Raw genomic sequence first — 27,230 nt, forward strand, 5'->3', positions numbered from 1 at the left:
CTAAAGGATGCTATAATAAAAATAAAGTAATATATAGGAAATAAAATAAGCAAAATTTATTTCAAATCAAACGCCCCTTTTATTTCTAACGAATAATTTCTAATAACATTATCAAAACCTTACGTATAGCAACATATTTTTACAAGATATTATGAGTTTTTTCAATAGAATACTATGATTGTTTGAATTCAGGAAGTGCAATTGGCTAACATTATCTAGTGTTTTTTCCTCTTAAGTTAAATCAAACACGTTTGAAGAAAAACTCTTACAGAAAAATCAAAGACATTATTTTTTTATAAAAGAAAAAAATAACTTTCAAGAAAAAAAAAACTAATTGAAGTTTTTAAAAATACACTACAAACCTTAATGTCTCTTCCCTCTCATTTTGAACTAATTGATATGACAACAAAACAAAACTTAGTTTTCAACGGAAGAATGTCGATAAGGAGGGAAACATCTCATGCAACTAGTGGAAATCTGAAACAACTTCAATGGTGGGGAATTTATAAAGCCTACTTCAGGACTAAGGTTGCTTTTATCACCTGGGAAGTCCATTATACTTTCAGATAAATATTATTGGGATTCCCCGACAAAAAAAAAAGGATGACAAACTAATGGCTCTAAAGACATCGTGAATCTAAGGATAAAGAAAAGGCACCATAGCATGAACTGTTGCAGCGTCTGGAGCCAGCTATATGCTTTTCCAATAGCATTTTGGGAATCTCTCTTGAATACGGAAAAGTAAGCGAAAACATGGTGGACGCTTCCTTCCCGACAATGTCAACTTCAATTAACACGGAGAATCTAGGCTCGTCAACTTGGAAGTAGCAACATTATGTAAATAACCACTTGCACAAGCTGTTCCGCACAATAATTTACTAGAGCCTGTCAAGTACAAGGCTTTCTGTTTGACAACACTAGTTGATAAATTATTAAGCACTGAACTCGAAGATGAAGGAGCTCCACGCTGAACATGCAAATGAGCTTATGCAAGTGATAAACAATGGAGATACAAGACGCCAACTATTCCAAGCCCCAACACTACTAGTACTATGCATGGAAGATCGATTAATTTAGTTCCAAAATTTTGTCAATTTGATGGATGAAAAAAAAGAAAGAAAAAGAGTTGTTAAGGTAGCCGAAAAAATCTAAGAATCTTGGTGCAGTTAATTTTTGGTCCAATAGTTAAATGAGTTTAAATACACTTAGATGGATGGAGGGAGGGAGAAAACTTCGTTAAATAGGAACTCGTTCAAACTATTGGTAAAAAATATCAGTACCAAAACTCTATTTTCCACAGAATTTCTCAAGAAAAAAAATGTTTGAATGGTATGATCCAATGGGTGCTCCCTACAGTGAGACCATGGGCTGAAATCCCACTCTTCACTTTCCCTATAACAGCTACAAATTCTAGCTTGAAACTATGTATATCAAAACAAGAGAACTACCCCTGACACCAGGTCCCCTAGCCTTCATGAAACATTATTTTATTGGTTCTAACTACTTAGATTGAATTGAGCCCAATGTATCGTCTAAAGGTCAGCACCAAACATAAGAGCAGAACAATGCAATACAACTTGGCTAATCTATTCTATTCTTAGCTCCTTTATATAATTTATGCTTTCCAGTGTTAGCTAGAAAGACTTGATGTATGAATATAGTAATTCTGTAAACATTTAAACACGTGTTTCAGTACAGGGAATGTATAGCTATAAGATTTCTGAGCAAAAATTAGGTCTTGGTATTCAGATGACTGAGATAAACATTGACACTTCCATTCCCACAACTCTAGCGAAGCAAGTGCCGGATTGCAGCTACTGCATCACCTTTATGCTCACGCAAGGTCCTTTCAGCAACCTTTTTATCCAGCTGTTAGAAACAACACATAAAAAAAAATATATCAATTAATTAATTAATTGAAAAATAAATAAATAAAATTTAAAAAAATACGAAGTTACCCACCTCTAGTTCATTCGCAATTATGTCAACATCAGCGGCATTTATCTTGACAGCAGCTAACTCTTTCTCCCTGAAATTAAGGAGAAAAAAAATACAGATTAAGAGTTAATTAATCATATGTGGAAGACAGAAAAATAAATAAGGAGTGTAAATAGAAAATGATATAACCTCATACGCATGGCTTGCCAGTCAGCTTCAGCAGATGCAGCAATTGATGCCATGGCCTGCCCCAAGATCGTTAGAAAATAGCGCAAAAAATCAGTTTCAACGCGAATCAAACCGTTGTTGTGAAATATCGTAGCAACGTTTGAGAGAGAATAGAGAGAGGAACCTCTTGGACGCGAGAAGAATCGAGTTGGCGATCCTCGACGCGGTCTGTGAGCTTGTCGAAAGCTTTGCTCTGTTGCTGCAAGTCCTTCGAATCCACAACCCTCTCTATTCCTTCGTCTGCACCTTCCATTTCTCTCTCTCTCTATTCACGCTTTCTGCCCCCAAAAATCAATGCAATTCCAGAACGCGCACACTTTTGCCATCGTATTACTAACGAACGGAAATTTCTTACACCACGCGCAACGCTGGAAGAAGTGCATTTGATACTGTTTGTGCTCGGTTGCTTTTCGGGCCGTACTGGGCTGAACGTGAGAACCACTAGCCTGAAGCATTAGGGAATTGCTATTCTTATTCCTACTTTTGCTATTTCTATAGCTTATGTGCTTTTAAAAAAATTATTCTGAAAATAATCTTTTAAGGAAACATGATTTCTTTAGCAAAGTAAACAATGTATTTATGTTTTTTTGTGTATGAGGAAGTGCAAAAAAATACATAATAAAAATATGATTTCATTATATATTTTGTCAATGGAATCGTATTTACATAAAAAATACAACAAAAATATATATTTTTTTGTTATTTTATACAACAGAAACATCATTCCATTAAAAGGGTATTTACGTAATAAAATTATTTTAATGCACATGGAAGTGTGAATAGCAAATTTGGGGGTGAAAGACTTTTCACACTCAAAAGATTTTATCAGATGACGAATTATCTTTGAAAAACTTAATTAATGATCTTAGGGCCAGGGCTGACGTGCATATCCTTGAAGAGAGAGGCATGGTGTACCTATTGTTTAAAGGTGTTGCATGGTACGAAAGCAATTGAAACCAATAAATATTTTTAATTTTTAATGGATGCTTGATATATTTTTTCATTTTTCCTTTTTCTTTCTCACTTTCCTTATTTACCCTTCCTCCTCTATGTCTCGTTTCCCTTTAACCACTCACCAGCCTCCACCGCATAAAGGAACCACAGCATCAGCGCGCTGCGACAATAACCCACCAAACCGCGTCGACCCACCGCACGACGTCGATGACCCATCACCTGTCTCACCTTCACCAACAATGGATCTGGTTTTGGTTTGTTTTTCCTTCCTTTTTCGACGAGAACCCAGCCTTCGCAGCAAGTGAGGTAGATAGTTGCGGGCATCACGAAAAACTTGTGGAGGATCTAATTTGTAATTTTGTTTTAATTTCGTTTTGGATCTGTTAAGTTTTTTTGATCTAAGATTTTCTCTTATATTTTGTAGTTGGTTTTAATTGGGGATCTTATTTGTAATGTAGTTTTTTGATCTGATTGTTGCGATGGGTAGTGAAGGAGGTGCGATTCTGGGGGTAGGGGAATCTGCGATGCTGAGTTGAAAGAGATAACCACACGGAGTTGAACGACAATGACCACAAGAATTATATTAATGAATAGAGCTAAGGGAGATGGACAAATTGGGAAAGAACAAAAAAAAAGAAAAAGAGAAAAAGAAAAAATAAGAAATATTTTTAACCATTAGATTTAAAATACGATTATCTAACGGTGAAAAATCCTCTCGCACCGCACAACCCCTTCTAAAATATGTCGTTCGCACCGTACAATCCACAAAATTGGGACACACGTCAGCCTTGGCCGATCTTTAGAAGTCTCTATTTTCGGCCATATTTTTTTCCATCTTTAAGAAATGTATTTCAATTTCATATTGCGTTGGTGTGTATGGTGGACTCGTTGTCATGGCATCGTAGGAACTGTGGGCTGAAGGGGATTGGGCCTATTTATGTTGTAGATGCATCTTGAGCTGCGCTTATCAGAAGCAAATTGGTTTGGGCACCCAGTATTTTTATTATTGGGACACTAGGCATGGCAAATTTTTCAACGAGGCGCTATTTTACAAAGTTATTCCCATTTTAGGGCTGTTTGAAAAGTATTTCTCAGGGGGTGTTGTTTTTGCACGTCCCCAGCATGGGATGCGCCATTTCTGATGGCGACTTCGTGCATGATGGACACATGTCGAGGGGGGAGGAAAACGTCATTACTGCTGGCGATTTGAGACGTGGGAAACGCCAGCACTGTTGGCGCCACAGTGAAAGCGCCACTGCTCTTGGCGATTCAGCCTAGGGTAGGGTCAGCTTTTCTGCAGCAGAGGCAGCTTTGCAGTAGGCGGGAGCAGTCCTTTGCAGATGGTGGCGCTAGTCATTTTGGCGATTTAGGAGAAGGAAGAAAACGCCACTTCCTTTGGCGTTTTAGGAGGAGGAAACGCCACTTCCTCCTAAAACGCCAAGAGCAGTGGCGCTTTCACTGTGGCGCCAATAGTTCTAGCGTTTCCCACGTCTCAAATCGCCAGCAGTAATAGCGCTTTCCTCCCCCCTCGACATGTGTCCACCATGCACGAAGTCGCCATCAGAAATGGCGCATCCAATGCTGGGGACGTGCAAAAACAGCACCCCCTGGGAAATACTTTCCAAACAGCCCTAAACTGGGAATAACTTTGTAAAACAGCGCCTTGTTGGGAAATTTGCCCACTAGGCATAGTACGTGAAATTCCTATTTTGCCCTTTTCATAAAATTGATGTGAATTGAGTGTACTAGCAAAAATACTGGGTGCCCCAAGCAGTTCCCTTATCATAATTGTTCTTGGTCCAGTAAAATCTTAAAATTTCTAAAAAAGATTATTTTACCAATCTATTCTAACACTTCACCATGCTTCTTTCTCCCTTTCCTCTTACCTGTGCCCTCTTTGGTCTCACCTACTATTAAATACACAACAAAAACACAATTTAATTGTGATCTTGATTAAGATATACAACCAAATCATATTTTTGCTTTGTATTTTTAAAATAAAAATAAATAACCAACAAAAAAATGATTCTACTTTGATCTTCGTTGAAACATGCAATGAAATTGGATTTTTCATTTTTTTATGATTTTTTATTAATTATAAATGCAAGTTACATTTTTAAAAGTAATCAAATTAATTATGATACAACTTAACATTTTTAATAGTACTTAATATTTTTTTTAAATAAAATTAAATTAATTGGATACAAGTTATCATTTATAAAGGTAATCAAATTAATTATTATAAGAATTACCTTTATTAACCATAATCAAATTAATTGATGATATTATTTTGATTACAATTAAAAAGAATAATTTATGTTATCATTAATTTAAATTTAAATTAAAAAGATAATTTATGTAACAATTAATTTGATTACTTTTTAAAAGGTAATATGTGTTATTATTAATATAATTTGTATAAAAATTAATTTAATAAAAAAGGTAACTTAATTTTATAAATAATTTTTCGTGGAAAAATACCTAGCAAAAGACATGTCATGAAAACATATTTCTGTTTTAAATTATGTTTGCATCCTTGCATTACAATAGAAACACGTTTACGTTGTAAATTTTCTTTCCGATTATACAATGGATTCATGATTATATGAGAAGGATATTTTTGGAATAAAAAAATTATCAACTCTTTGGTAGGAACCAAATTTGCATGGGACCAATACTAACACACATGCATTTTTTTGTTATGAACTCATGGTAGAACTTTAATTTTAAAAAAAGTCCAATTTAGAGATGTTAAAATGTGAAAAACAAATATTTGAAAACAAAATAATAAAGTATACATATTTGGACAAAAAACAAAAACACAAATCTACATGCAACGCCCAGTTTAAATGTGTGTGATTCCAAAGCATGCGATGACATTTTAAAAAAAAATGGTAACGTGACAAACTGTAAATTTGTTTGGGAATGATGCGCGCCACATTCTTAAAGTAATTAAATTAGATTTATTATTCTTACGTCTATATATACGGCCGTAATTCCTGATGCAAAGAAGCAGCAATCTCACAAGTTTCAACTAAACGCTGGTAAGGAAAAAAAAAAGGGGCCAAGCAGGATCGTGTGACGATGTATTCGAGTCCACGATGTATGTACTCAAAAAATTAAACTCATGCCTTCTACTAATACCATGGAGAACGAAAAAAAATATGAAAAATGCAATTTTACATTTCTCAATAAAAAAAACTTTCTACTCATAACTGTAATTAGTAGTATATATAAAATGTTGATGATAAATATAGTGTCTTGCGCGTAGTACCTTTTGCTTTTACATTTCAATTCTGCTTCTGAAGTGCTGAACAGCTAGCTTAATTAAGGCTTAGGATATCCCCACCCCAAGAGTTGGGTGGTTGATCACATGATACTGCCGTCCAGCTATTCTGACTTACTAGTAATTAATTAATCCCATTTTTTCTTAATTGTCGAAAATGAAGTGATTACTGATAGGGATGTTTTTTGGTCCGAAGTGTTGCCAGTGGAGGTCCAGATTCTATAAACTTGGTTGCCTATAGACTAGGCTAGCTTGATTTTTTTTTTAAGAGTGAAGGAGTTGATCTAAACTCCATGATCAAATACTATATGTAAATATGAAATGTAAGTCAGTGAATATTTCACAAGAATAATAATGCGAGAATAAAGGCGCATACAATAATGTTAAGAGTATTAAAGATACTTTATCCCCATTTTGTCCACCCGTCATTTACTTGGAAAACGTTATTAACTTTTTTTTTCTTATCAAGATTAAAGTTATTTCATTTTATCAAGAATAGTGGATAGTACAAAACTAGAAATATAATCAAAATTATAGATGTCAGCTTGAAATCTTGACGTCCTTTAAAATATGTATGTAAATATGGTTAATCTTATTTCACAAAGGATCAACTATTAGAATTGAAGGGCGGCATTAAAATCCATTTAAAATGCAGGTATTTTATTTGTAACATGCATTAATTGTCAATTTTTCTATAGCTTTATTAGTTAGCTAGATAAACTACTTTTTAATATTGAGGTTTTGTGAAATATGTGTATACCTAATATGCCTTTTACTATATATTCATGAAGCAACTTTTACATGTGCTAGGGTGGCTAAACGTCCAGGAATGCTATGTTTCTATAACCAGGCTAAACACTAACAGTTGTGAGCTTCATTTAATTTGATACTGAGATAGTTCACATGCTAATCCCATATATATGGCTTTGAACCGACAAATAATACACATGGTAGGGCAAGCTTGCCAGTTATAGATGACAAGAGCAGTATAAAGACGTGAGAGTCTTCAACAATTCATAATTGCGATCTGCCAATCGCAGCCACTTACAGAAAAATTTTCTACGTACAGTTTTTACTCAGGCTGAAAATAGTAGAAAATTAATCGCTCTGTATCCTTGACCTCGACCAGTTACGTCGAGCATTGAATATATTTACCAACTGGCTAGAGTAATTCTATTGGACACGAAATATAAGAGAAAATTTACGAGCATAAAATGACATGAATAACAGATAAGTTTACTTCCGAAGCATTAAGAGAGAAATTCAATATCTGGTCTAAGTATATGGAAAGGTATCTGTTAAAAGGTGTATGTCAACCATTTAAATAAATTTTAGAATCTATGATGGAGTAGTTATTGATTTTTGGTTAAGGAATACAATAATTTATTAAAAAAAGTTAATGAGAAATATTTTTAGGTACATTTGTTTTCTTTTTTCTAGATCTTGATTCCTGACATAAGAACTATGTTTCATGTATCAAGTGGTTGATTCAATAAATATAGCACGTATATAATATTGTAATTTAATCTAATCTTTTAATTTAACAACAGTCAGATCAAAAGTTGTCATATATAGGAGGATAACAAAAACTAATACTGGACATTATTAAGCTCTAACAATAAAAATGATTTAATTTCCTCTAACAATAAATAATAATAATTAGCTCTATCTTTTATTTAGAGTCAAAATACTGGACATTATTAAGCTAAAGAAGAGGAAACACATACATCATTAAAAATGATTTGATCCACTTGAAAAGAGACTTCCTCAGTTGGGCATTATCCAAATAAGAAAGAGCTAAAGCTTCTAAACAATGGGATCTATCTTAAAATGGTTAGTTTTTACAAAATTGTGAAACACGACTTCAATTTCTGTTAAAAGATGTTAACATTTACTACTGATTATATATCAAAATGATAATTCACTAGAAACCCAAAGAAACCTAATCGTTTTAATTTTATTTCATACAATGACCCGGGCCAAGCTCCTTTCACTTTCTCCATGTTTGTTCTTCTAAGCAACATATTAACATTTATGTTAATACTCCTACTCCACTGTACTTAAATACTAAAATGATCGAAGTAGTTGATGGTTGGGACATGACAATTAAGATTTCACCGGCCAATAGATTCTTCTTCCAAACAAGTTTGAACATTTAGCGGTGTTCGACAGATGAGATCTCCATAAGTCTACGTGTATTTATGGTGTGTGTGCTCTCGTTCACACTATAAATAAGTCCTTCTTTCCCAAGCTTTCTTATAGCAACCACAGCAAGCAATATTTTCAGCTGTATTATTTTCTCTCTTTGTGCAAAGATGGGAAAATTGCACAGCTATGTTTCAGTACTTGCTGTGGCATTTGTATTGGTGATAGGAGTAGCTGAATGCAGAAAAATAAAAGAAAATGAGTTAGTTGACGGTTTTGGAGGAGGTGGATTGGGTGGTGGTGCCGGTGGAGGTTTTGGTGGAGGAGCTGGTGCAGGAATTGGAGGTGGTGGTGGTGCAGGTGGGGGTTTTGGAGGTGGTAAAGGTGGTGGTATAGGAGGAGGAGTTGGTAGTGGTGGAGGTGCTGGAGGAGGCATTGGAGGTGGTGTAGGAGGAGGAATTGGAGGTGGACATGGTGGTGGAGTAGGAGGAGGAATTGGAGGTGGTGGAGGTGCGGGTGGGGGTGCTGGTGGAGGTTTTGGAGGTGGAAAAGGAGGTGGAGTTGGTGGTGGTGGAGGCGCAGGTGGGGGCATTGGAGGTGGTGCAGGTGGTGGTGCTGGTGGGGGTTTTGGAGGTGGTAAAGGTGGTGGTGTAGGAGGAGGAATTGGTGGTGGTGGAGGCGTTGGAGGTGGTGCCGGGGGAGGCGCAGGTGGTGGTTTTGGAGGTGGTAAAGGTGGAGGTGTAGGAGGAGGAATCGGTGGTGGTGGAGGCGCTGGTGGAGGCTTCGGAGGTGGACATGGTGGTGGAGTAGGGGGAGGAATTGGTGGCGGTGCCGGTGGAGGCGGAGGAGCGGGAGGAGGCTTTGGAGGTGGAGCAGGTGGAGGAGCTGGTGGTGGCTTTGGAGGTGGTGCAGGTGGAGGAGCTGGTGGTGGCTTTGGAGGTGGTGCAGGTGGGGGTGCTGGTGGTGGTTTCGGTGGTGGCGGGGGTTTTTGAATTAAAATATAATCTTAATAGTATGTATACTATATGCCATGCAATATGCAAGGCTCATTTATGGAAGCAGTGCGTATAACGTACTATATATAATATATAATATATAGATTAATGATTAAATAAATGTAAGTTTTCTTTCATGATCTTCTGATTCTTCTCCTTTGTAGCTTACAAGCCGATCGAGTTAATTATATTTTTGGTTTGATGAATTAATTAAAAAGCCAAAAAGTTTAAGACACATGGCATGTGGCACTTGCAATTAAACTGTACGGATACACACATGTAGTCTCGAAATAGTTCTTTAACAAGTTGGATTCTATCCAAGACGATGCATACAACTGAATATTGAACTGATAGGTAATAGAAACAAATTCGTGTATGACAAATGCGGTACCTATGCAGATTGATTCAGCTTGACGAGTTGTATATATGTACCTTACAGAAAGCTAGGCTTTATCACTAGAATTTACCGATCTTATTAATTTCTCTGGTGTGAACAGCAGATCGATCGTTCAGCAAGTCCTAGTTCAAAATGGAGAAGATATAGTACCTCCTTTAGTGCTATATATGCTATAGCCTATTATATATTAGTAATATATAGTACTAGGCTTTGTAACTGTAAATAACTATAGGACTTATTCTTTCTAGCTAGAAAAATCATTCAAGTGCCTCGTAGTTTCTTCATTTTGTATGACAAAGATTGGTTTTAGTGCTCCTCAAGGCTGTGTAAAGACAACCTACCCTTGTCTTTGCTCTCTACTATCTTTTCCTCTAGTGACTAACCATGCCATATTGAATTTATCCTTTGTTCTTGACGACAGTAAAGAAATGTAAACTTTTTTTTTAGAATAAATGAAATGGAAACTAATTGTACAATCCATAGGATCGATGTATACGTAAATATGCCTTATTAAAGATAAAAGTATTATATACTTCAGCAAGGGTAAATTAATAATAGTATTATATTTTTGGAAATTAACAAGGCTAATTAAGTATATTTTTTAAAAAAAATATCGTGCAATTCATAGCGTATAATTTTTTGTTTTTATTATTGTGACATACCCGTGGCATATAAGCTAGTCACATTACATCTATCAAATACGAGTTTTTAAGTTGATAGTTTTTTAAACAACAAAAAGTATTCACTAACCAAAAACACAGGTAGTAGCTTATTTTTGGTCAAATAGTTAGTTGATGACTGGTTTATATAAACTACTTAATTATCTTCTCAAATACACACATAGAATATATGTACAATGAAAATTTATAATGACATACTCTTAAATAGTCTCTTTTTGAATATTTTTTATTAACTGAATTTTATTAAAAAAATACATTTTTTAAAAATTTCATTTCTTATTCAATGAACTTTTCATAATTTCTAATAACTTTTAACTAATAATAAACAAATATATTAAAGAATATAATACTTGTACTACGACTCAACAATATTATGAGAAATGAAGAGGTCGATACACCCAATTTCAGGCACGTCGCTTCAGCCAGTTTTGGCTATCCAGAGGTTCTCGATGGTTTTTATTATAAAGAAATATTGCCACTTATATAATTTGATGAAAGCAAGAATAATACAATCATAATGATATTTGATAAAATTGAAATTTAATTGTTTAAAAATATTTATTTGACAAACTTCTCATATCTGTGTCAAATCAAAATGTAATTCATAACTAGTGGCTATTCGATCAATAATAATACTGTTCGGAACAACAGCTCATCAAGGGCTTTCATAATTCCATTGCTACTTAGGCCCTTGTAAATGCTCTTTGGGGGTTTGGGCTTAGCATTTAGCTGGCTTGCCAACCCCACCCTCGTAAAGTTATTTTTGAATCAGGGGGATTTGACCATTTCAGGTGATTTTTAAGTAACATTTTAATGAATTGGTGATTTTTCAAATTATTTATCTATCATCCGTGATTCTTACCACATCAAAATTTAGTGACACCACCAATATATCTTTTGTCATGTAGTATGTAGTGGGTGACATCATCCTGTCCATGTCACCCTTTCATGTGGAATTGGTAGAACAAGAGGCGCCACCCTGTTCCATGCATCCTTCGTTTTGTTTGTTTTTGAGGTAGTAAGATGGTAGGAGTTACATAGGTGGCACCAATCAAACACCTTGCCATCCAAGTGGCGCTAGTTAACACGTTATCTCTTGGTGCGTCAAACGAGGTCTTATTGTTATTGCTTATGAGTTCAAATTATGTCGCAAGAGTTGACCAATGTTTACTCATTAGGAATGAAATGAATTGGTTTGAATCTCAATGTGCACAAACTTGTAGCCAATACAGGCATCAAGGGCACAATTGAATTAATTATCCATAAAATTGACATAAGTTTGTCATGAATAAAAAAAAAATCATTTCATTCAAATTGTCATTATAATTATTATAATGCATTTCAATTTAACTCATTTTCATTATAAACACACATATATATATAATTACTTAAATTAAAATAATTATTAAAATTATTAAATTATGATTATTAAATATAAAACAAAGGAAGTAACTTTCAGGATGATGCTTTCCATGTAACACTTACCAGAGTCACATAACATGTTCTAATCCCACTTAAAGGGGTGACATAACAAAATACGAATTGATAGCATGGAATAGGATGGTGTTATATTTTTTGACAACTCCATCTAATGGATGACATGGAATAGGATGACACTATCCACTACATGAAAAAAGACGTATTGGTAGCGTCACCCAATCCCGATGCGGCAAGAATCACCTATCACGGGTAAATAGTTTTAAGAATAATCCAATTGAGTAAAATGTTTTTTAAAATCACCCAAAATGGTCAAATACCCTTGAATTACACTATGTGTTTGGGTTACCAATAAGTGGAATGTAAACCACGTTTTTTTGGATCTACCAGTATTGATATTTCTACATTTTGTGCATTGGAATGCACAAACAGACGTTTGGTGTCTTTCAAACACCCACCAAATGGTTGTCAGCTCTGTTCATATCGGTCATTCTTCATCACTTGCCATTCAACCTCTCCTCTATCAGATTCTCCACCATCTTAAGTGTAGTGATTGGCATACAAAGCCTAGCTATCAAAGTGCACTTGGAACATTATTTTACTACTAGTGTATATTTTGGATGTACATGAGCCAAAAAACAATATAAATGAATTTATCTATATGTTTTCCCAGAGATGGAAACACTTGGTACAGATATATAATAAATACATCAACTTTTGAGTCAAAGTAGGAACATACCTAGTCAACCTTCCGATTGTGAGAAGTGCATTAGGAGAGCTACAACAAAACAAGAATATAACTTTAAGAAACAAATTGTTGATAGTGATTGATACTTACAAAAGACCCTTGCAAAAGAAACATCCAAAATTAAACACAAAAGTAAAAAGACTTTCCTGGAGTTGAAGTTCCGACAAAGTACAAACCAATGTCTGCACTTGCAGCAATTTTCCGATCATTTTAGCTTTAAAGAGAGTGTGCACCTGAAAAGAGGGAGGAAATTTATAACTGTCATGTTCAAAATAAGCTCATTGTTCAATATGAGCAAGTAAATTGGAAATGACCAACCTGCCCGAGTTTGACATCCTTTAAATCTTGGAGAACATCTACATCTGTATTTGCTAAGGGTCTGCAAGCAATATATGAATTATAATAGGGATTATGTTACTAAAGGAAATACTTTTAACCTCCAGATATTCATTATCCAGAGTTCTTATATCAAAATAACTACGATCTGTAAAAAATTAAATGATAAAGTCAAAATAATTAATTACTACCGAAAAACTTTAAAACCAAAAGTTGCTTAACGAAAATCAGTGCTCCTTGATTCCACGTTGCAGAATTAATTTAAAATTTAAAATTTAAAATTGATTTTAAATATATTTTCATGTGTTTGATTTTATGTTAAAAAATAAATTAGAATTGATTTTGAGTTTAACCAACTTTAAATAACTTCTGGATTGAATCCAAAATTTAATATTGAATTTTACTATTAATTTAATTTTATGATAAAACATCCAAATATAAATTACATCATTTTAAAATTAATTTTAATTAAAATTAATTTTACAAAATGAATTTCATTCTAAATCAAATTTAGTAACGTTTATCCAACCGCACACACTTACTTTTGACATATATTTTTTTGGGTGAAAGTAAAATTTAACATATATCATTTGAGTATACATTTTCTTGTACTCTTGTCTTGTCCGAAACAGGACAGGGGATGACTTGAAATAAGACCACATGCCTGAAATGTACCAACATCGCAACATAATTATATAAAAAGAAGTAGAAGACCAAAAACGTAGACGAAACATTCGTTAAGAAAGCAGTAGAATTTTGCTTTGGATCATATCATATGAGAGAACATTTCCGTCGACAGCAAATATTGGCAATTATTAAGATTTTAAAATTGCAGAGAAGCGAAAACTTCCATGCACAACTCCAACAATTTCATTGATTTTGATTCCTCGTTCAAACGAGTTTTGATGGTTTGAGAAGATATATGCAAACCACTGTCGTGAGAAGAATTGATGCGCACCTCCAACAATTGTTATTTAGCAAATGCAACGCTATTGTAATTGTTTATAAAATTATTATTGTAGTTGTTGAATTTTGATTAATTACTAGTACGCAATATCTAAATGTTTTAATATTAATTGGTTTTTATTAAACAAATATTATAGTATGTTTCTAAAACCATGTATTGGTATTTAACTTGAAAACTTCAATTTAAGTTTTGCCCATTTATTGATTGATACTTGTTAATTTGAAGTTGGTGTAAACTCTTATTTTTTGGCTGCATAAAATCTTACTTTGGAAGTTGAAATCTAAGGAACTATTAATGTAAAAAGGTACAAGCCCTATACTTTTTATTTATCTATTTTTTTTTATAAAATATAATTTTTGTCTTCCTATTTTCTTATATACATATATATAATTTTTATCTTCTTATTTTTTAATTGAGATATTTCATCTCTGAATTTTAAAAAGTTCATAATTTTAGTTTTTCATTTTTTTAATTAAGATTTTTTATTTTTCACTTTTAAAAAATTTATAACTTTCAAATGTTAATCTATATATTTTGTAAATATTGACTGACATATGTCTATTTATTATCTACGTGACAAAATATTTTTTTAAATTATTTAATTGTTAATAAGCTTAATTTATTAAAAAAGTACATAGTTAAATATGAAATTAAAAAATAAAACTAAAATCGCATATTTTTTTTAAGAAGTGGGGATGAAATGTCTAAAGTAAAAAATAGGAGGACTAAAATTATAAAATTTTAAAAAATAAAGAACAAAATATCTCAATTAAAAAATAAAAAAACAAAAATAATAGATTTAGAAAAAATAAGGGGAAGCAAATGACATTTTAATTTTTTTTACTACCTCATTCCAATATCTATTGATATTTTAGTCTTTTTGAAAGTCTAATTTATTGTTTTTTCCAAATATACTTAGGTTAAAACATGAGTCATTTAGTATTTTTAGAATAAAGTAATATGTATATATATATATATATATATATATAAAATAAATTGTGATAGAATGATATATAATATAAAAATTCTATCAATGCATGAATTATATATTAAAAATGGAAATAATAAATTAGCTAAAGTCAAAAGGAGGCAAGGTGTTACTTATAGATGTAAATAAATAAAGGGCAACCAGTATTTCATCTAACTTCATTAACTAAAGTAGTTGAGGCCCAGGATGAGACAAGCTTTAAGTCAAACTCTTTGGCCATTATAGTTTACGCGGTCATGAATAACATGATGCCACACATGATCAACAGCTATGCTACTTCCTTGTTTCTTTACTGTTGATAGCTGTAATTCAGTTTGGAAAACCTGTTAGCCTCTTAGACGTTGAACACTTGATGCGTGCTAGCTAGTCATTCTTCCATATGCTGTACCATTTAAGATCCAAAAGAAATAGTTTAAAATGATGCATGTACACTTGCTCTACTGGTCCATGCTAGAATTTGCATTCCCTTCATACTAAAATCATTTAAAGAGAAAAAAGGATATATAGAAAAGAGAAAAGCGTGTATCTGTACTATATATTCAGTCATTTAATTAAATACAGGCAATGGATTTTTGCATGTTAATATTTTAAATAACTATATTAAGTCAAAAGTTTTGTGTTTATCTCTCTTCTTAGATATTAAATAGTTGGTCCATATTAAAATTTATGACTATGTACATTTTAGAAAAAACAAATAAACACAATTTTTACATTGAAAATTGAGTTTTTGTTAACAAAATTAATTTTAAATTAAATTAATTTATTAAAAATGATTTTGATTAAAATTAATTTTGAAATTTATACGATTTATTTTTTAATATTTTTATTATAAAAGTTACTCAATGGTAAAACTTATAATATAAAATATTTTATCTAACACAAAAAAAATCACTTAAAGTTGATTTGATTTAGAATCAATTTTTCAGCATGAAATTAAATATATAAAAATTTATTTAAAATCTCGTTATTTAATATTTTAACGTGATTATGGAGAACTTAACGCCAACCAAACATGTACTTACTAAGAGTGGATCGATTTTAGTAGTATAAGTATGATTTAATATAATAAGGAAGATAATGAGAAATGATATACTAGGTGTTTATAGTATTAGATAGGGATATCAATGAAAAAAAAATAGTATCATGACTTATTTATAATTATAGTGTTATGTTGTTTTACATGAAAAAAAAATTATTAAAAAAATATAAGAGAATACTAATTTTATAAAATTAACTTTATTATTATTATTAATCTATTTTTAGCTTCTATTGTTTTTATCATTAATATTATAAAAATATAAGTAAATGATAAGAAATAATGTTTTTATGCAAGTGAAAAAAAAGCTAAAATTTTAATTATTTTAGGATAATTTTTTTCTTTTTACCCATCGAATATTATGGAAGGAGGGGTTATCTTACTCAAGAAATACCCACAATGAGTTTTTCTAAGATTTAAAGCAGCAATGAAAATATTAATTGAACGATCAACGATGTCCCTGCAAACATTAAATAGTTTCCCTTCTTTTGCTGGAATGCATTTAATTACAAAACGTGAAAATTCATTACTTCTGAGCTCTGAAGTTTGAACAACCTAGTGCACTGTTAGTAGGTGAAGATGATTTTAAATTTGAGAACCTCGTGAGCAACAGAGCAAAGCTATGATGGATTTCGTTGTGTTGCACAGAAAGTCAAAAGCTTTCACAATGTAGTATAAAATATGTGAAATTCATTTTTCAATCTCTTTCTACTTAATTAATTAATAAATCTTTATTTGAGTTTTTTTTTTTTATAAAAGAAAGTACTTAATGTAGTAGCACAAAAGCATTAATAAAGACAAACTTTCCACAAGATCTCTGTAAAAAGGATCAGATAGTAACAATGATAATGAATCCAACAAACAATCAACAAAAAAGTTTTTATTAAAAAATATATTAATTAATGTTATTAATTACTCAGAAAAATTGAAACAAATAAATATTACTGACTCTCCAAGTTCAGTGTAATATCCAATACTTTTTATTCACTAATTCATTTTGGAGATATCACATTATATTTCACCTCTCCTCTTATTATATATAAGATTCAATTACCTAATTCATTAATATTAAGAAAAAATATTAATTTTGTTGATAGTAATACATTTATTTTAAATTTATATTTTTTTAAAAAAATTATCTTTAATCATTATTATTATTTTTCTAATAATTTATCAATATATTTTTTCTTTTTTTAATGAAGGGTATTTTTAATCTAAAAATAATTAATACAAAAAATATCATAAATTGAGTCTTAAAAAAATATAATTTTAAATTTGAATATTATAAATAAAAACAAAAAATATATATATATTTATAATACAAAAGAATTTTACATTGTAAATCAATCACATAAAATATTATCTAAAACAAATTTATTAACTTTTATAATACATGTGTCTGAATCTAAGTTAAAGATACACGTTTTTGTATTAGTTGCTTCCGATTTTATACGTTGATGCTCCAAACACCTGTTTAAACAAGTGAAATAATTATTTAAAAAGTGATATGTGATATAAAAGTAATTTCAGATTGATGAATAGTTTAATAGTATTAAACTCTTGAACAAATGTTTTTCTTTCAATCTCATTTATTTCTTCAAACCAAACGGTCAAGGCTAGTAGCTCTATAGGCAGAGCAATTAATGTTGACCCACTGCATGATATTATGCCCTCATCTGATTTGTTATTATAAAATTCTATTATTCATAGCTAGTGGGAACGTCTTCTGCGCATTATAAAGCCCATTGTTTTTGGTACATTTTAGCTGCAGAGGGATACGTACCATATCGAGGATCCCGATTTAGTACTTGATTGCAGTTGCAGTGATAACTTATTGTACTCTTTCTAATGGGTATCCATTTGAACAGGGTCATCAATAATGTTGGGATTCTGCTTCGAGTTTTTGTAGTCTTGGTGGTCCTGTTTGGCATTTCAACTTCATACGATCTCCCTTCTACTTTTATATTCGGAGATTCACTTGTTGACGCGGGAAACAATAATTACCTTGTTTCCCTCTCAAAGGCTAATTATCTACCCAATGGCATTGATTTTGGAAGACCAACGGGAAGGTTCACTAATGGAAGAACCATCGTGGACATCGTTGGCAAGATTTACCACCTTTTTTCCTATGCTACTTAATTTATTATTTTTTTTTTGTCTAATGAGTTTTTCTTACTTCACCAGGTCAGGAATTGGGTACCGGTTTCACCCCACCTTATTTGGCACCCTCCACAATTGGACCGGTAATTCTGAAGGGTGTAAATTATGCCTCTGGTGGAGGTGGAATTCTCAATTTCACTGGAAAAGTCTTCGTGAGTTTCTGCTTCAGCAGCTATTGTTTAAGATCTAATTATCGATAAATTATTGGATATCATCATGAGTGTTTTCGATGATCTTAGACCATTTAATTATTTCTTTCGTTATTTCTCTAGTAGAATAATAACCATACGCGTGCATATATGTGATGGGATTGATAGGGTGGTCGACTGAACTTTGACGCACAGATAGATAGTTTTGCAAATACCAGGCAAGACATCATATCCAGCATTGGTGTTCCTGCGGCTCTTAATCTACTCAAAAGGGCATTGTTCACCGTCACAATAGGCTCAAACGATTTCATAAATAACTACCTAGCACCAGCACTCACATTTTCCGAGCGGAAATCGGCGTCTCCAGAAATCTTTGTGACCACCATGATGTCAAAACTCAGAGTTCAGCTCACTGTAATATATATTTTTCTCGGCATTATAATTTTATAAAGTCCTTTTCTTTGTTTCTAAATATTTCTCCTACAAAATTTTAATTGGTGTAATAGTAATACGTATATAATTAACATTTTTCTACCACATGCAGAGGTTATTCAACCTGGGAGCTAGAAAAATTGTTGTGGCAAATGTGGGGCCCATTGGGTGTATACCAAGTCAGAGGGATGCAAACCCAGGTGCAGGAGATAGCTGTGTTGCTTTCCCCAATCAGCTGGCACAGTTATTTAATTCCCAGCTAAAGGGCCTCATTACAGATCTCAACTCAAATCTGGAGGGTGCAGTATTTGTTTATGCAGATGTCTACCAAATTTTACAAGATATTCTCCAGAGTTATGTAGCACTTGGTATATATGTGTCTATCTTAATTGTTTGGCTATTATTTAATCTATTAAAACCTTGAATTTGCAAGTTGCTTTTGAACTAATCAGGACACTATTTTGTTGTGTGTGCACACCACACGTGTGGCAGGTTTTGATAATGCATTTTCTGCTTGCTGTCACGTTGCTGGGCGCTTTGGAGGTCTGATCCCCTGTGGTCCTACATCGAGACTTTGCTGGGACCGATCCAAGTATGTGTTTTGGGACCCTTACCACCCTTCTGATGCTGCAAATGTTATCATCGCTAAACGTCTCTTAGATGGTGGTTCCAATTATATTTGGCCAAAGAACATTCGCCAACTCTTTCAATCTTAACCTGTTTCTTCCGGTGACAATGGATGCTTGGAGGAGTCATGACATTTTCTGATTGAAATCACGGGCAAGTAATATATTGATAAATGTCCATAGCAATTGAAGCGGAGTGGGTTTTTAATCTGCCATGTTATATGGTACGAAAGGCTTCAGTACAAATTAAGTTTATATATATAATTAGCTTAGTTATATATTTAAAAATGAAAGAAAAATTAGGAGTTAACGAAAACTATGAGTGAGTGTTGGTGTTCAGTTTCATGACTTGAAATTTTACAAGAATGGGAAATTTGGTTAATTTGTTTGGGTAGGATGTCTTTGCTCCTAGGGAATGGCAATGTGCCTCAAAGTTGATATGCTTATGAGATTTGATGAACTATTAAGTGCTATATCCCAATACGATGAAAGATACAATGTTACTGATATCTCAAGCCACCATGTTTATAAGCCATCCACCCACTTGCTACCCATTCACGAATAATTATAATGGAAGATTCTAACGTTACATCCGCGACATATTTTTACTAAAAATACTCCATTCTCAATAAAACTCTTGATGCTTAAGGTTAATGTATATTACAATTTAAGAAATATTTAATATTATTCACCAACTACACGTTTAAGGTTAATGCATATAATTTAATAAATATCTAATATTTATGATAGGAATAATTGTGTAATAAATCACAAGTGTTAAATAGGAATATATACGAAAAAAATAAAATTTAAATATATTTATAGTCCTTTTAATTTAATTTTTTTATTTTTATCTATTCAAAATTATTATTTTTAATTCTTAAAAAATATCTAAAATACTGATCTCAAGCTTGAAAGTTGGATAAAGGATAATTACCTGACACGTCATTTCTTAGTTGGCGTCACGCACTTCAATTCAACACTCCATCCTCAGAAATCACCCTTCTTAAGCCCCAATTGATACTAATAATCAATCTAACGTAAATAAGTACTATAATAGCTATCTATCGAAACCAGCGAGCAAGATCGATTCGGGTCAAACATGGATGGGCAATCGCCGGAGAAACTGATACTGGTGAAGCGCGAGTCAAACGGCGTCGCACTGGTGATGATTAATCGTCCCGGTTCCCTTAACTCGCTGACCCGGCCCATGATGGTGGACCTGGCCCAGGCTTTCAAGAGACTCGACCGGGACGAGTCGGTGCGGGTCGTCATATTAACCGGGTCGGGCCGGTCTTTCTGTTCGGGCGTGGATCTCACTTCGGCAGAGGACGTGTTCAAGGGCGATGTGAAGGACCCTGAGAGCGACCCGGTGGTGCAAATGGAGCTCTGCCGCAAGCCAATCATCGGAGCCATCCGAGGTTTCGCCGTCACTGCTGGCTTCGAAATTGCCCTCGCCTGTGACATCTTGGTTGCTGCCAAGGGATCTAAGTTCATGGACACTCATGCTAGGTTCGTTCCCTTTTTTTCTTATATGTAATCAACTCTTCAAATTTTCTCATATCAATAGTCAATATTGTAGGACTGAACATCTTGAACGTGAAATTAGCATTTGCAAGATCAGATTTCTGATTGTGGTTTCATATTAGGGACTCAACGGTCTGATAAGAGATGGCCTTACGGATCTAACAACAATCCTTAAGATAAGCTTTCATGACCATTTTAGAATCTGTGTTTGTAGGATTAGTTATTTGCAATTGTACCGATACACCAACAACATTTATTAGAATAGACTTTGATATCATTTTAGAATTTGATTTGACTCTAATACCGGTAGGAATAAGCTAACTCATAAGATGAGAGTTGTTCCACTTATATACACTATTTTGACTATATCACAGGATCTCCAACATTATTGGATGTATAATTTTCTGTTCTTATAGCATGGTATTGTTGCAGGTTCGGGATATTTCTTTCGTGGGGTTTGTCTCAGAAGCTTTCGCAGATCATAGGGGCCAATAAAGCCCGGGAGGTATCTCTCTCGGCCACACCTTTGACTGCAGAGGTAGCTGAGAGGTTGGGTTTGGTGAACCATGTCATTGAAGAGGCTGAATTGTTGAAGAAAAGCAGGGAAATTGCGGATGCCATTGTGAAAAATAACCAAGACTTGGTTTTGAGGTACAAGGCGGTCATCAATGATGGCCTCAAGCTGGATCTTGGCCGCGCACTTTCTCTTGAAAAGGTCAGTGTTGTGTAGAATTTGTGTGTCTATAATTACATAACATGAATTCAATGAGACAGGTTGGTTTGGTTCTCTGGTCTAGGCCCACCATAACAACGATGTTTGTCTCTGTCATAACATGTTGAATGGTGCTTAGAATAATGTTGGATGATAGGCTAAAAGAATATAAAATAATGTACTTGGGATAGAAATTAAATTTATCAGCAAGTGTGTGGGGTGCAGCCATTGATTACTGTTCCTGTTGTTGATAGAAATGCAGAGAGCATAAGAGCAAAACCTCAAAAGTCTAAAGTATGTTTATACTATGTATAAACTTTATAGCAGTAACATCATTAAAAATCTTATTGTTAGAATTGGAACAAATGGTCTCAGTAAGATAAAATGTTGATCACATTAGCTCACCTTATAATGTGGGAAATTTTGTTTGAGATCTTGAACAAGCATTTAATTGGTCAAATTTGCCTCTGGAAGTCTATCCAAAGTCAAATTAGTTTGCAATCCTTGTGATTAATTTGTCTTAACGATATTCTATCAATGGACCTCAGACTACAGTGGAATTTTCGTCAACCGGAGATTTCATATTCTGTACCTTTCGTAATTATTGGAAACAAATAGAGAAAGGTTGTGTTAAATTGAAATTCTATCTGGCGATTGCTTTCTTTACTGTCTCTTTGCAACTATTTCTTTCCTTATTGTGTCTGTCACTCTGTATTATCCATTTCATTTTTTTCTTCTTTGTGATCTGTAATCCTTACTTGGATTGTACACTCCAAATCATCTTACATACAAATTCTCTACCTGTGTATGAAATTTAGGAGAGGGCTCATGACTATTATAACGGAATGACGAAGGAGCAATTCAGGAAGATGCAGGAATTCATAGCTGGTCGAAGTTCCAAGAAACAGTCCAAATTGTAGGTTCTTTATTTTCGCTGATCTCTCGTGCTGTAAATGTGTATATGTTTGCTTCCCCAATTTGGGGTTTTACGAGCACTATTCCATACAAAAATCGGCCTACCTTGGTTTTTAATAATGAATTATATAAATGATAGCAGTTCCTCGTCATCGAAATTCAAAATGAATGTTGTTATGAATTATTTCTGGTTTTTGTTGACTTAAGTATGTCTGTATTAGTGTTTTTAAATATGGAAATTCTATTAGTCCCTTGCCCTGAATTGAACTCTTAAATGTGTGAATGGTTAAGAGGATAAAAATGAAAAAAAATAAAATTGAATTAAAGTAAAACGTAAAAGGTGTAAGTCTCACATGAATAATGTAAATTACGATGAAGTAACATACACAAAAAAAAAAAAAAAAAAAAACTACGAGCCAAATTCGAACTCTAGTGGAGTACTTAGTTCTTGCGCCCAATTGTGATTTAGGGTTGTTTTTAACTTTTGACAAACTCTTATAAAAACTTATTGAAATTCAAGTTAGAGAAAAGGAAAAGGTAGATTGGAAGAGATTGATTGAGAGAGAAATTGTTTCTGTAGAGAAGAGATAATATTAAAAATGTCAAATTAAAATATTAAGTGAAAGTCTCTTTTTCTAAATTTATAATTTTTTTCGTTAGATTTAAATTTTGTATTCTAATTTATAATGTAGGAATATATTTATATTTATGAGAGTGATTAACAAATTAACTTCCAATATTTACATTTCTCAACATTTACGTTAATTTTGGTAAAATTTGTAGTAACCAATCAATTGATTTTTTTAACAGGAATAATAAAAAAATTATTCGATTTAATTAACTGTTTGATAAATTAAAATTTCTTGCTCTAATTATTTAAGAAAATGATCAGAAGTTTAATATTCATAAAACTTGAATTAAAATATGTTCAATACTAACAATTGATTGTAATTTTCCAAAATTTACAAATATTTCAAAATAGTAATCCAAAATTATGATGAAGCTTTAATTCAAATTTTTAACTTAATATGATCTTTGAAAATTGTCCTATCAATATAACCCTTAAAAAGAATTCCAAATCACAATCATCAACTATAAGATATTTCACCCCCTTTCAAAAAAAAAAACTATTAGATATTTCACGCAACTTTTAAATTTTAATAGAGAAAAATAATTACGTTACTTTTAATTTACAAGGTTTACATTTATTATTGTAAGAATATAACTTTTAATTTTAACATAAACAATAAACAATTTACATTTTTTTGAAGTAGTGAACAATTTACTTATTTGATGATCGATGCAAGTTGTTTTTTTTTTGGTATCAAAGCAAATTAATAAAGAAAAGTTTGTGTAACTTTGATAAATCATTTAGAAGACCAGTCAAAGAAAAAAACCCTCTTATAATTATTGAGAATAACAAGAAGGGAAAGCTGGGGTAAATAGGATCTGCAAGCCACACACACAAAAAAAAAATGTCTATATATGTATATATGTTGATGTTGATATACACTGAGGCATGTGCTAGCTATGCGCAAATTTAAAAAAGTAAAAGATAAAATATTTTAATTAAAAAATAAAAAAAATTAAAAGTATAAATTTTAAAAAAATATGGGAACAAAAACTACACTTTAGTCTAATTAAAAATTATCTTATATCACAGTTTAAACAATTTATTATAAATTCTAACATAAAAATTTATATTTTAAAAATATTTATTTATTATGAATATTACTTATATAAAGGTTATCACTCATCATTGGGTCTGGCCACTAACTGTTGAAGTGGGTTGAATACTGATCCGACATGCACCATTATTGATGAATGGTGTCACACTTAGACTAATCAATCTTCCTTGATAGACCTAGTAATATTTATTTAATCATGTTTTATTTTTGGATATTAGAAAAAACATCTGATAAGATATTATCGTATAATGTAAAAAATAAAAAGTTATGTTACTTCGTAATTAATTTCAGTAAGTAGTGGCGATTTTTTGAATTTTATTTTACTAAGGATAAGTAAGTTGTGTTTTAAAACAGATTTCGGTCGTTATTTTTTTTTTAAGAAAATGATACTAAAGGTTAAAAAAAGTTTAAAATATATCATATATAAAAATTGATTAAAATCATTAACAGATAATGGTGACGAAAGATTAATCACTTAATAATTTCTCATTAAAATACCAACCTTTTCAGTAATAAATAAGAAACAAGACAAATTAAGAAGATTAAAGAACCGATAACTATCTTGTTGACGACCTCCTCGATGATTTCAGTGCTTTTGTATTCGGATTCCTCCGTCTCCAGCTCCAAGTGTTGGACGAAACCCCCCAAAGAAGCACTATCGTTCTGTCGAAACGCTCGAAGAAGCAGAGGGTAAAACTCTATCATCTGCTTCTTGAAACTCCGTGAAACTTGTACCCTTGACAAAGGAGGCAAGTGATCAGAAGAGTAATACCCAACTCTCACGCGGCCATTCGCGTACTCATTGCAGGCCGCGAGAATCAGTGACGCTCGCTCGCGAAAATGGGCACTGACAAAGGCTTCAAAGTTCCGAGGCGGATCCTGAAGCAGATGGAAGGAAATTTTACAGGTTTGGGTGAACACGTCCTCGTTGTACACACGTGACGTGCTCTCCAAGTTTATTAAACGCCCCAATGTAGTTGCACCAGGCTCGTTAAAGTATGGGTTCTCGTTCAGAACCAGACTTTGTAAGGAGAGCAACACTTGGAGCATGGTCGACCCTGATGGGTCCCACTTCTCCCTCTTTTTCCCGTACCACGTGTTGAGAAGGCTCAAGCACACTTCGCCGCTGGGGTGAAGATTTGGGTTGACCTGGAGCCCGAAAGAGTCAAAATGCAGCTTTGGAGGGTGCTTCGGGTAATCAGAAGGGAACAAAATGTCGAAGAAGAAGAGACCATCGTGGTACGGTGTGCCGGCAGCACCTACAATCACGGCCCTCATTAGATCAATGCGTCGCTCGTAGACACGCACGTAGATTGATTCGGGCAAGTTATGCTCCAGGATTCTCCACTCTCTCATGATGGTGCGGTACGCTTCACTCTTTGAATCGGTGAAGCATTTTCCTTTCTCTGAACCCAGAAAGTGGTGATCTGAATCATCTGAAACCACGTCGAATTGCCCGAACTCATTTGTCGTTACTTCAATGGCGTTTCTCAATGGTTGTTGCATCTTCTTCACGAGTATGTTTCTAATGCCTATCAAACTCCTTTTCTCCGTTGAAGGAGCGTTTAAAGGTGTAATGTAAGGTTTTTCAATTTTTTAATATCTTTCTGAATACTAATGCCTACCAGACTCTTAATTATAAGGAGCAATTTGTGACTTTTTCCAAAAAATAAAAAAGATAAGATAAGGTTTTTTGTATATTAATCCACAACAAGATAATCTTTTGAAGATTCAAACACCCACGAAAAAGATTTTATTGTTATAAAATAACAAATATATGTTAAAGAAAACAAATTTGAATTGTTTATGATGATTCAAAGATGATTGACAGATGTACAAAACAAATATTTGAAGCATTTAAAATACTTCCCCCATTTTTTAGGAAATTAATTACATGTTTTATTTAAATAAATTTAAAAATTTATTTTAAATTGGAGCATTTTTAGAAGTTATCTTTTAACTAAAATGTTTTTCAAAGTTTTTTTTTAACAAAACCAACTTTAGAGATTGTTATTAATCTCTTATCTTTTTCAATCTATTATCATTTAATTTTCACCTTTATTTTTTAACAGAATTTTGATATTTACGTTTTAGATATCAATATTTAAAAATAAATTTGTACTATCAAAATATAAATTATTTATTATGTCTTAAATAATTATTTTTATTATCATATTATTGGTAAAAAAAATTCAGCCAAAAAATATACACTGATGATTAATTTTCATAAAAATTTTAACAATCTAATTTTTATTAAAAAAAATTCTCTTAATCATATTATTTTATGTACAAACCTGAGATCATAATCAAGAATTGCTATTTCCACTCATTCTTATTACTAATGCAATCTCCTTTCTAAAAAAAAAACCCAAAAAAAATCCTGAATTCTGGAAATTAATACACTCCCCTTATGCTTCTCCCTCCCTTTGGGTACCAGATTCCCGAAATCTTATCACAAACACTTTTGCATGCTTTCCGTTCTTTAAAGATCTCCTTCCTTAGACTTAATTTGCACAATTGTTCAACAGCCTGACCGATCCAATAATCAAAGTGATTGAAAAACCCTTTAAATAATGACAACGAATATCGAAGATCCAATAACACAAAGGTGTGGATGGAAATAGAAAAAAGGAATAAGAAGTAAAGTGATAAACTGCACTGAATAATTATGTTGCAACTCAAAAGCAATATTAGAATTACATTTGTTCGCTTCAGGGATGATCATGGTACAATCTGAATATGCATAATCACGAAAACCTATTTTGACTTCTTCCTCATTTCCTCGTTTTACTTCTAATTATTGTTTTAAATAAAACACATTGATCAATTCATGATTCCTACGCTTAGTCTATGAAGGTTTGAAGGCATAATGATTTCCAGAAGACC

General features: G+C 32.6%; 5 protein-coding genes across 5 annotated transcripts; 3 read left to right on the forward strand and 2 right to left on the reverse strand.

Moving 5' to 3' along the window:
* Positions 1 to 1,485: 1,485 nt before the first annotated feature.
* On the reverse strand, positions 1,486 to 2,540 carry LOC114392932 (huntingtin-interacting protein K-like). The gene is made up of 4 exons (XM_028354197.1): positions 2,291 to 2,540; positions 2,128 to 2,183; positions 1,963 to 2,029; positions 1,486 to 1,869 (listed from the first exon to the last, which is right to left on the reverse strand). The coding sequence occupies exons 1-4, from the start codon at positions 2,417 to 2,419 to the stop codon at positions 1,789 to 1,791; spliced, it is 333 nt and encodes a 110-aa protein (XP_028209998.1). The 5' UTR covers positions 2,420 to 2,540; the 3' UTR covers positions 1,486 to 1,788.
* Positions 2,541 to 8,721: 6,181 nt separating this feature from the next.
* Positions 8,722 to 9,543, forward strand: LOC114393477 (glycine-rich cell wall structural protein-like). Its single transcript, XM_028354828.1, has one exon. The coding sequence runs from the start codon at positions 8,722 to 8,724 to the stop codon at positions 9,541 to 9,543; it is 822 nt and encodes a 273-aa protein (XP_028210629.1).
* An 8,322-nt stretch (positions 9,544 to 17,865) lies between these two features.
* On the forward strand, positions 17,866 to 20,100 carry LOC114393188 (GDSL esterase/lipase At4g16230-like). Its single transcript, XM_028354452.1, has 5 exons — positions 17,866 to 18,239; positions 18,320 to 18,447; positions 18,613 to 18,858; positions 18,989 to 19,244; positions 19,369 to 20,100. The coding sequence occupies exons 1-5, from the start codon at positions 17,984 to 17,986 to the stop codon at positions 19,590 to 19,592; spliced, it is 1,110 nt and encodes a 369-aa protein (XP_028210253.1). The 5' UTR covers positions 17,866 to 17,983; the 3' UTR covers positions 19,593 to 20,100.
* A 397-nt stretch (positions 20,101 to 20,497) lies between these two features.
* LOC114391981 (probable enoyl-CoA hydratase 1, peroxisomal) lies at positions 20,498 to 22,865 on the forward strand. The gene is made up of 3 exons (XM_028353005.1): positions 20,498 to 21,014; positions 21,462 to 21,744; positions 22,560 to 22,865. The coding sequence occupies exons 1-3, from the start codon at positions 20,605 to 20,607 to the stop codon at positions 22,659 to 22,661; spliced, it is 795 nt and encodes a 264-aa protein (XP_028208806.1). The 5' UTR covers positions 20,498 to 20,604; the 3' UTR covers positions 22,662 to 22,865.
* A 1,968-nt stretch (positions 22,866 to 24,833) lies between these two features.
* Positions 24,834 to 25,964, reverse strand: LOC114393479 (putative ubiquitin-conjugating enzyme E2 38). Its single transcript, XM_028354830.1, has one exon. The coding sequence runs from the start codon at positions 25,848 to 25,850 to the stop codon at positions 24,834 to 24,836; it is 1,017 nt and encodes a 338-aa protein (XP_028210631.1). The 5' UTR covers positions 25,851 to 25,964.
* Between the last annotated feature and the right edge of the window lie 1,266 nt (positions 25,965 to 27,230).

Source organism: Glycine soja, chromosome 17 (genome assembly GCF_004193775.1).
Source record: "Glycine soja cultivar W05 chromosome 17, ASM419377v2, whole genome shotgun sequence".
Lineage (NCBI taxonomy): Eukaryota > Viridiplantae > Streptophyta > Magnoliopsida > Fabales > Fabaceae > Glycine > Glycine soja.

Coding starts and splice junctions, on each gene's coding strand:
- LOC114392932 (XM_028354197.1), bottom strand. CDS start 2,419: ATGGAAGGTGCAGACGAAGGAATAGAGAGGGTTGTGGATTCGAAGGAC. Junction 2,184..2,290: donor ATTCTTCTCGCGTCCAAGAG/GTTCCTCTCTCT, acceptor ATCTTGGGGCAG/GCCATGGCATCAATTGCTGC. Junction 1,870..1,962: donor TAATTGCGAATGAACTAGAG/GTGGGTAACTTC, acceptor TGTTTCTAACAG/CTGGATAAAAAGGTTGCTGA.
- LOC114393477 (XM_028354828.1), top strand. CDS start 8,722: ATGGGAAAATTGCACAGCTATGTTTCAGTACTTGCTGTGGCATTTGTA.
- LOC114393188 (XM_028354452.1), top strand. CDS start 17,984: ATGGGTATCCATTTGAACAGGGTCATCAATAATGTTGGGATTCTGCTT. Junction 18,859..18,988: donor AACTCAGAGTTCAGCTCACT/GTAATATATATT, acceptor TACCACATGCAG/AGGTTATTCAACCTGGGAGC. Junction 19,245..19,368: donor CCAGAGTTATGTAGCACTTG/GTATATATGTGT, acceptor CACGTGTGGCAG/GTTTTGATAATGCATTTTCT.
- LOC114391981 (XM_028353005.1), top strand. CDS start 20,605: ATGGATGGGCAATCGCCGGAGAAACTGATACTGGTGAAGCGCGAGTCA. Junction 21,015..21,461: donor TTCATGGACACTCATGCTAG/GTTCGTTCCCTT, acceptor GTATTGTTGCAG/GTTCGGGATATTTCTTTCGT. Junction 21,745..22,559: donor GCGCACTTTCTCTTGAAAAG/GTCAGTGTTGTG, acceptor TATGAAATTTAG/GAGAGGGCTCATGACTATTA.
- LOC114393479 (XM_028354830.1), bottom strand. CDS start 25,850: ATGCAACAACCATTGAGAAACGCCATTGAAGTAACGACAAATGAGTTC.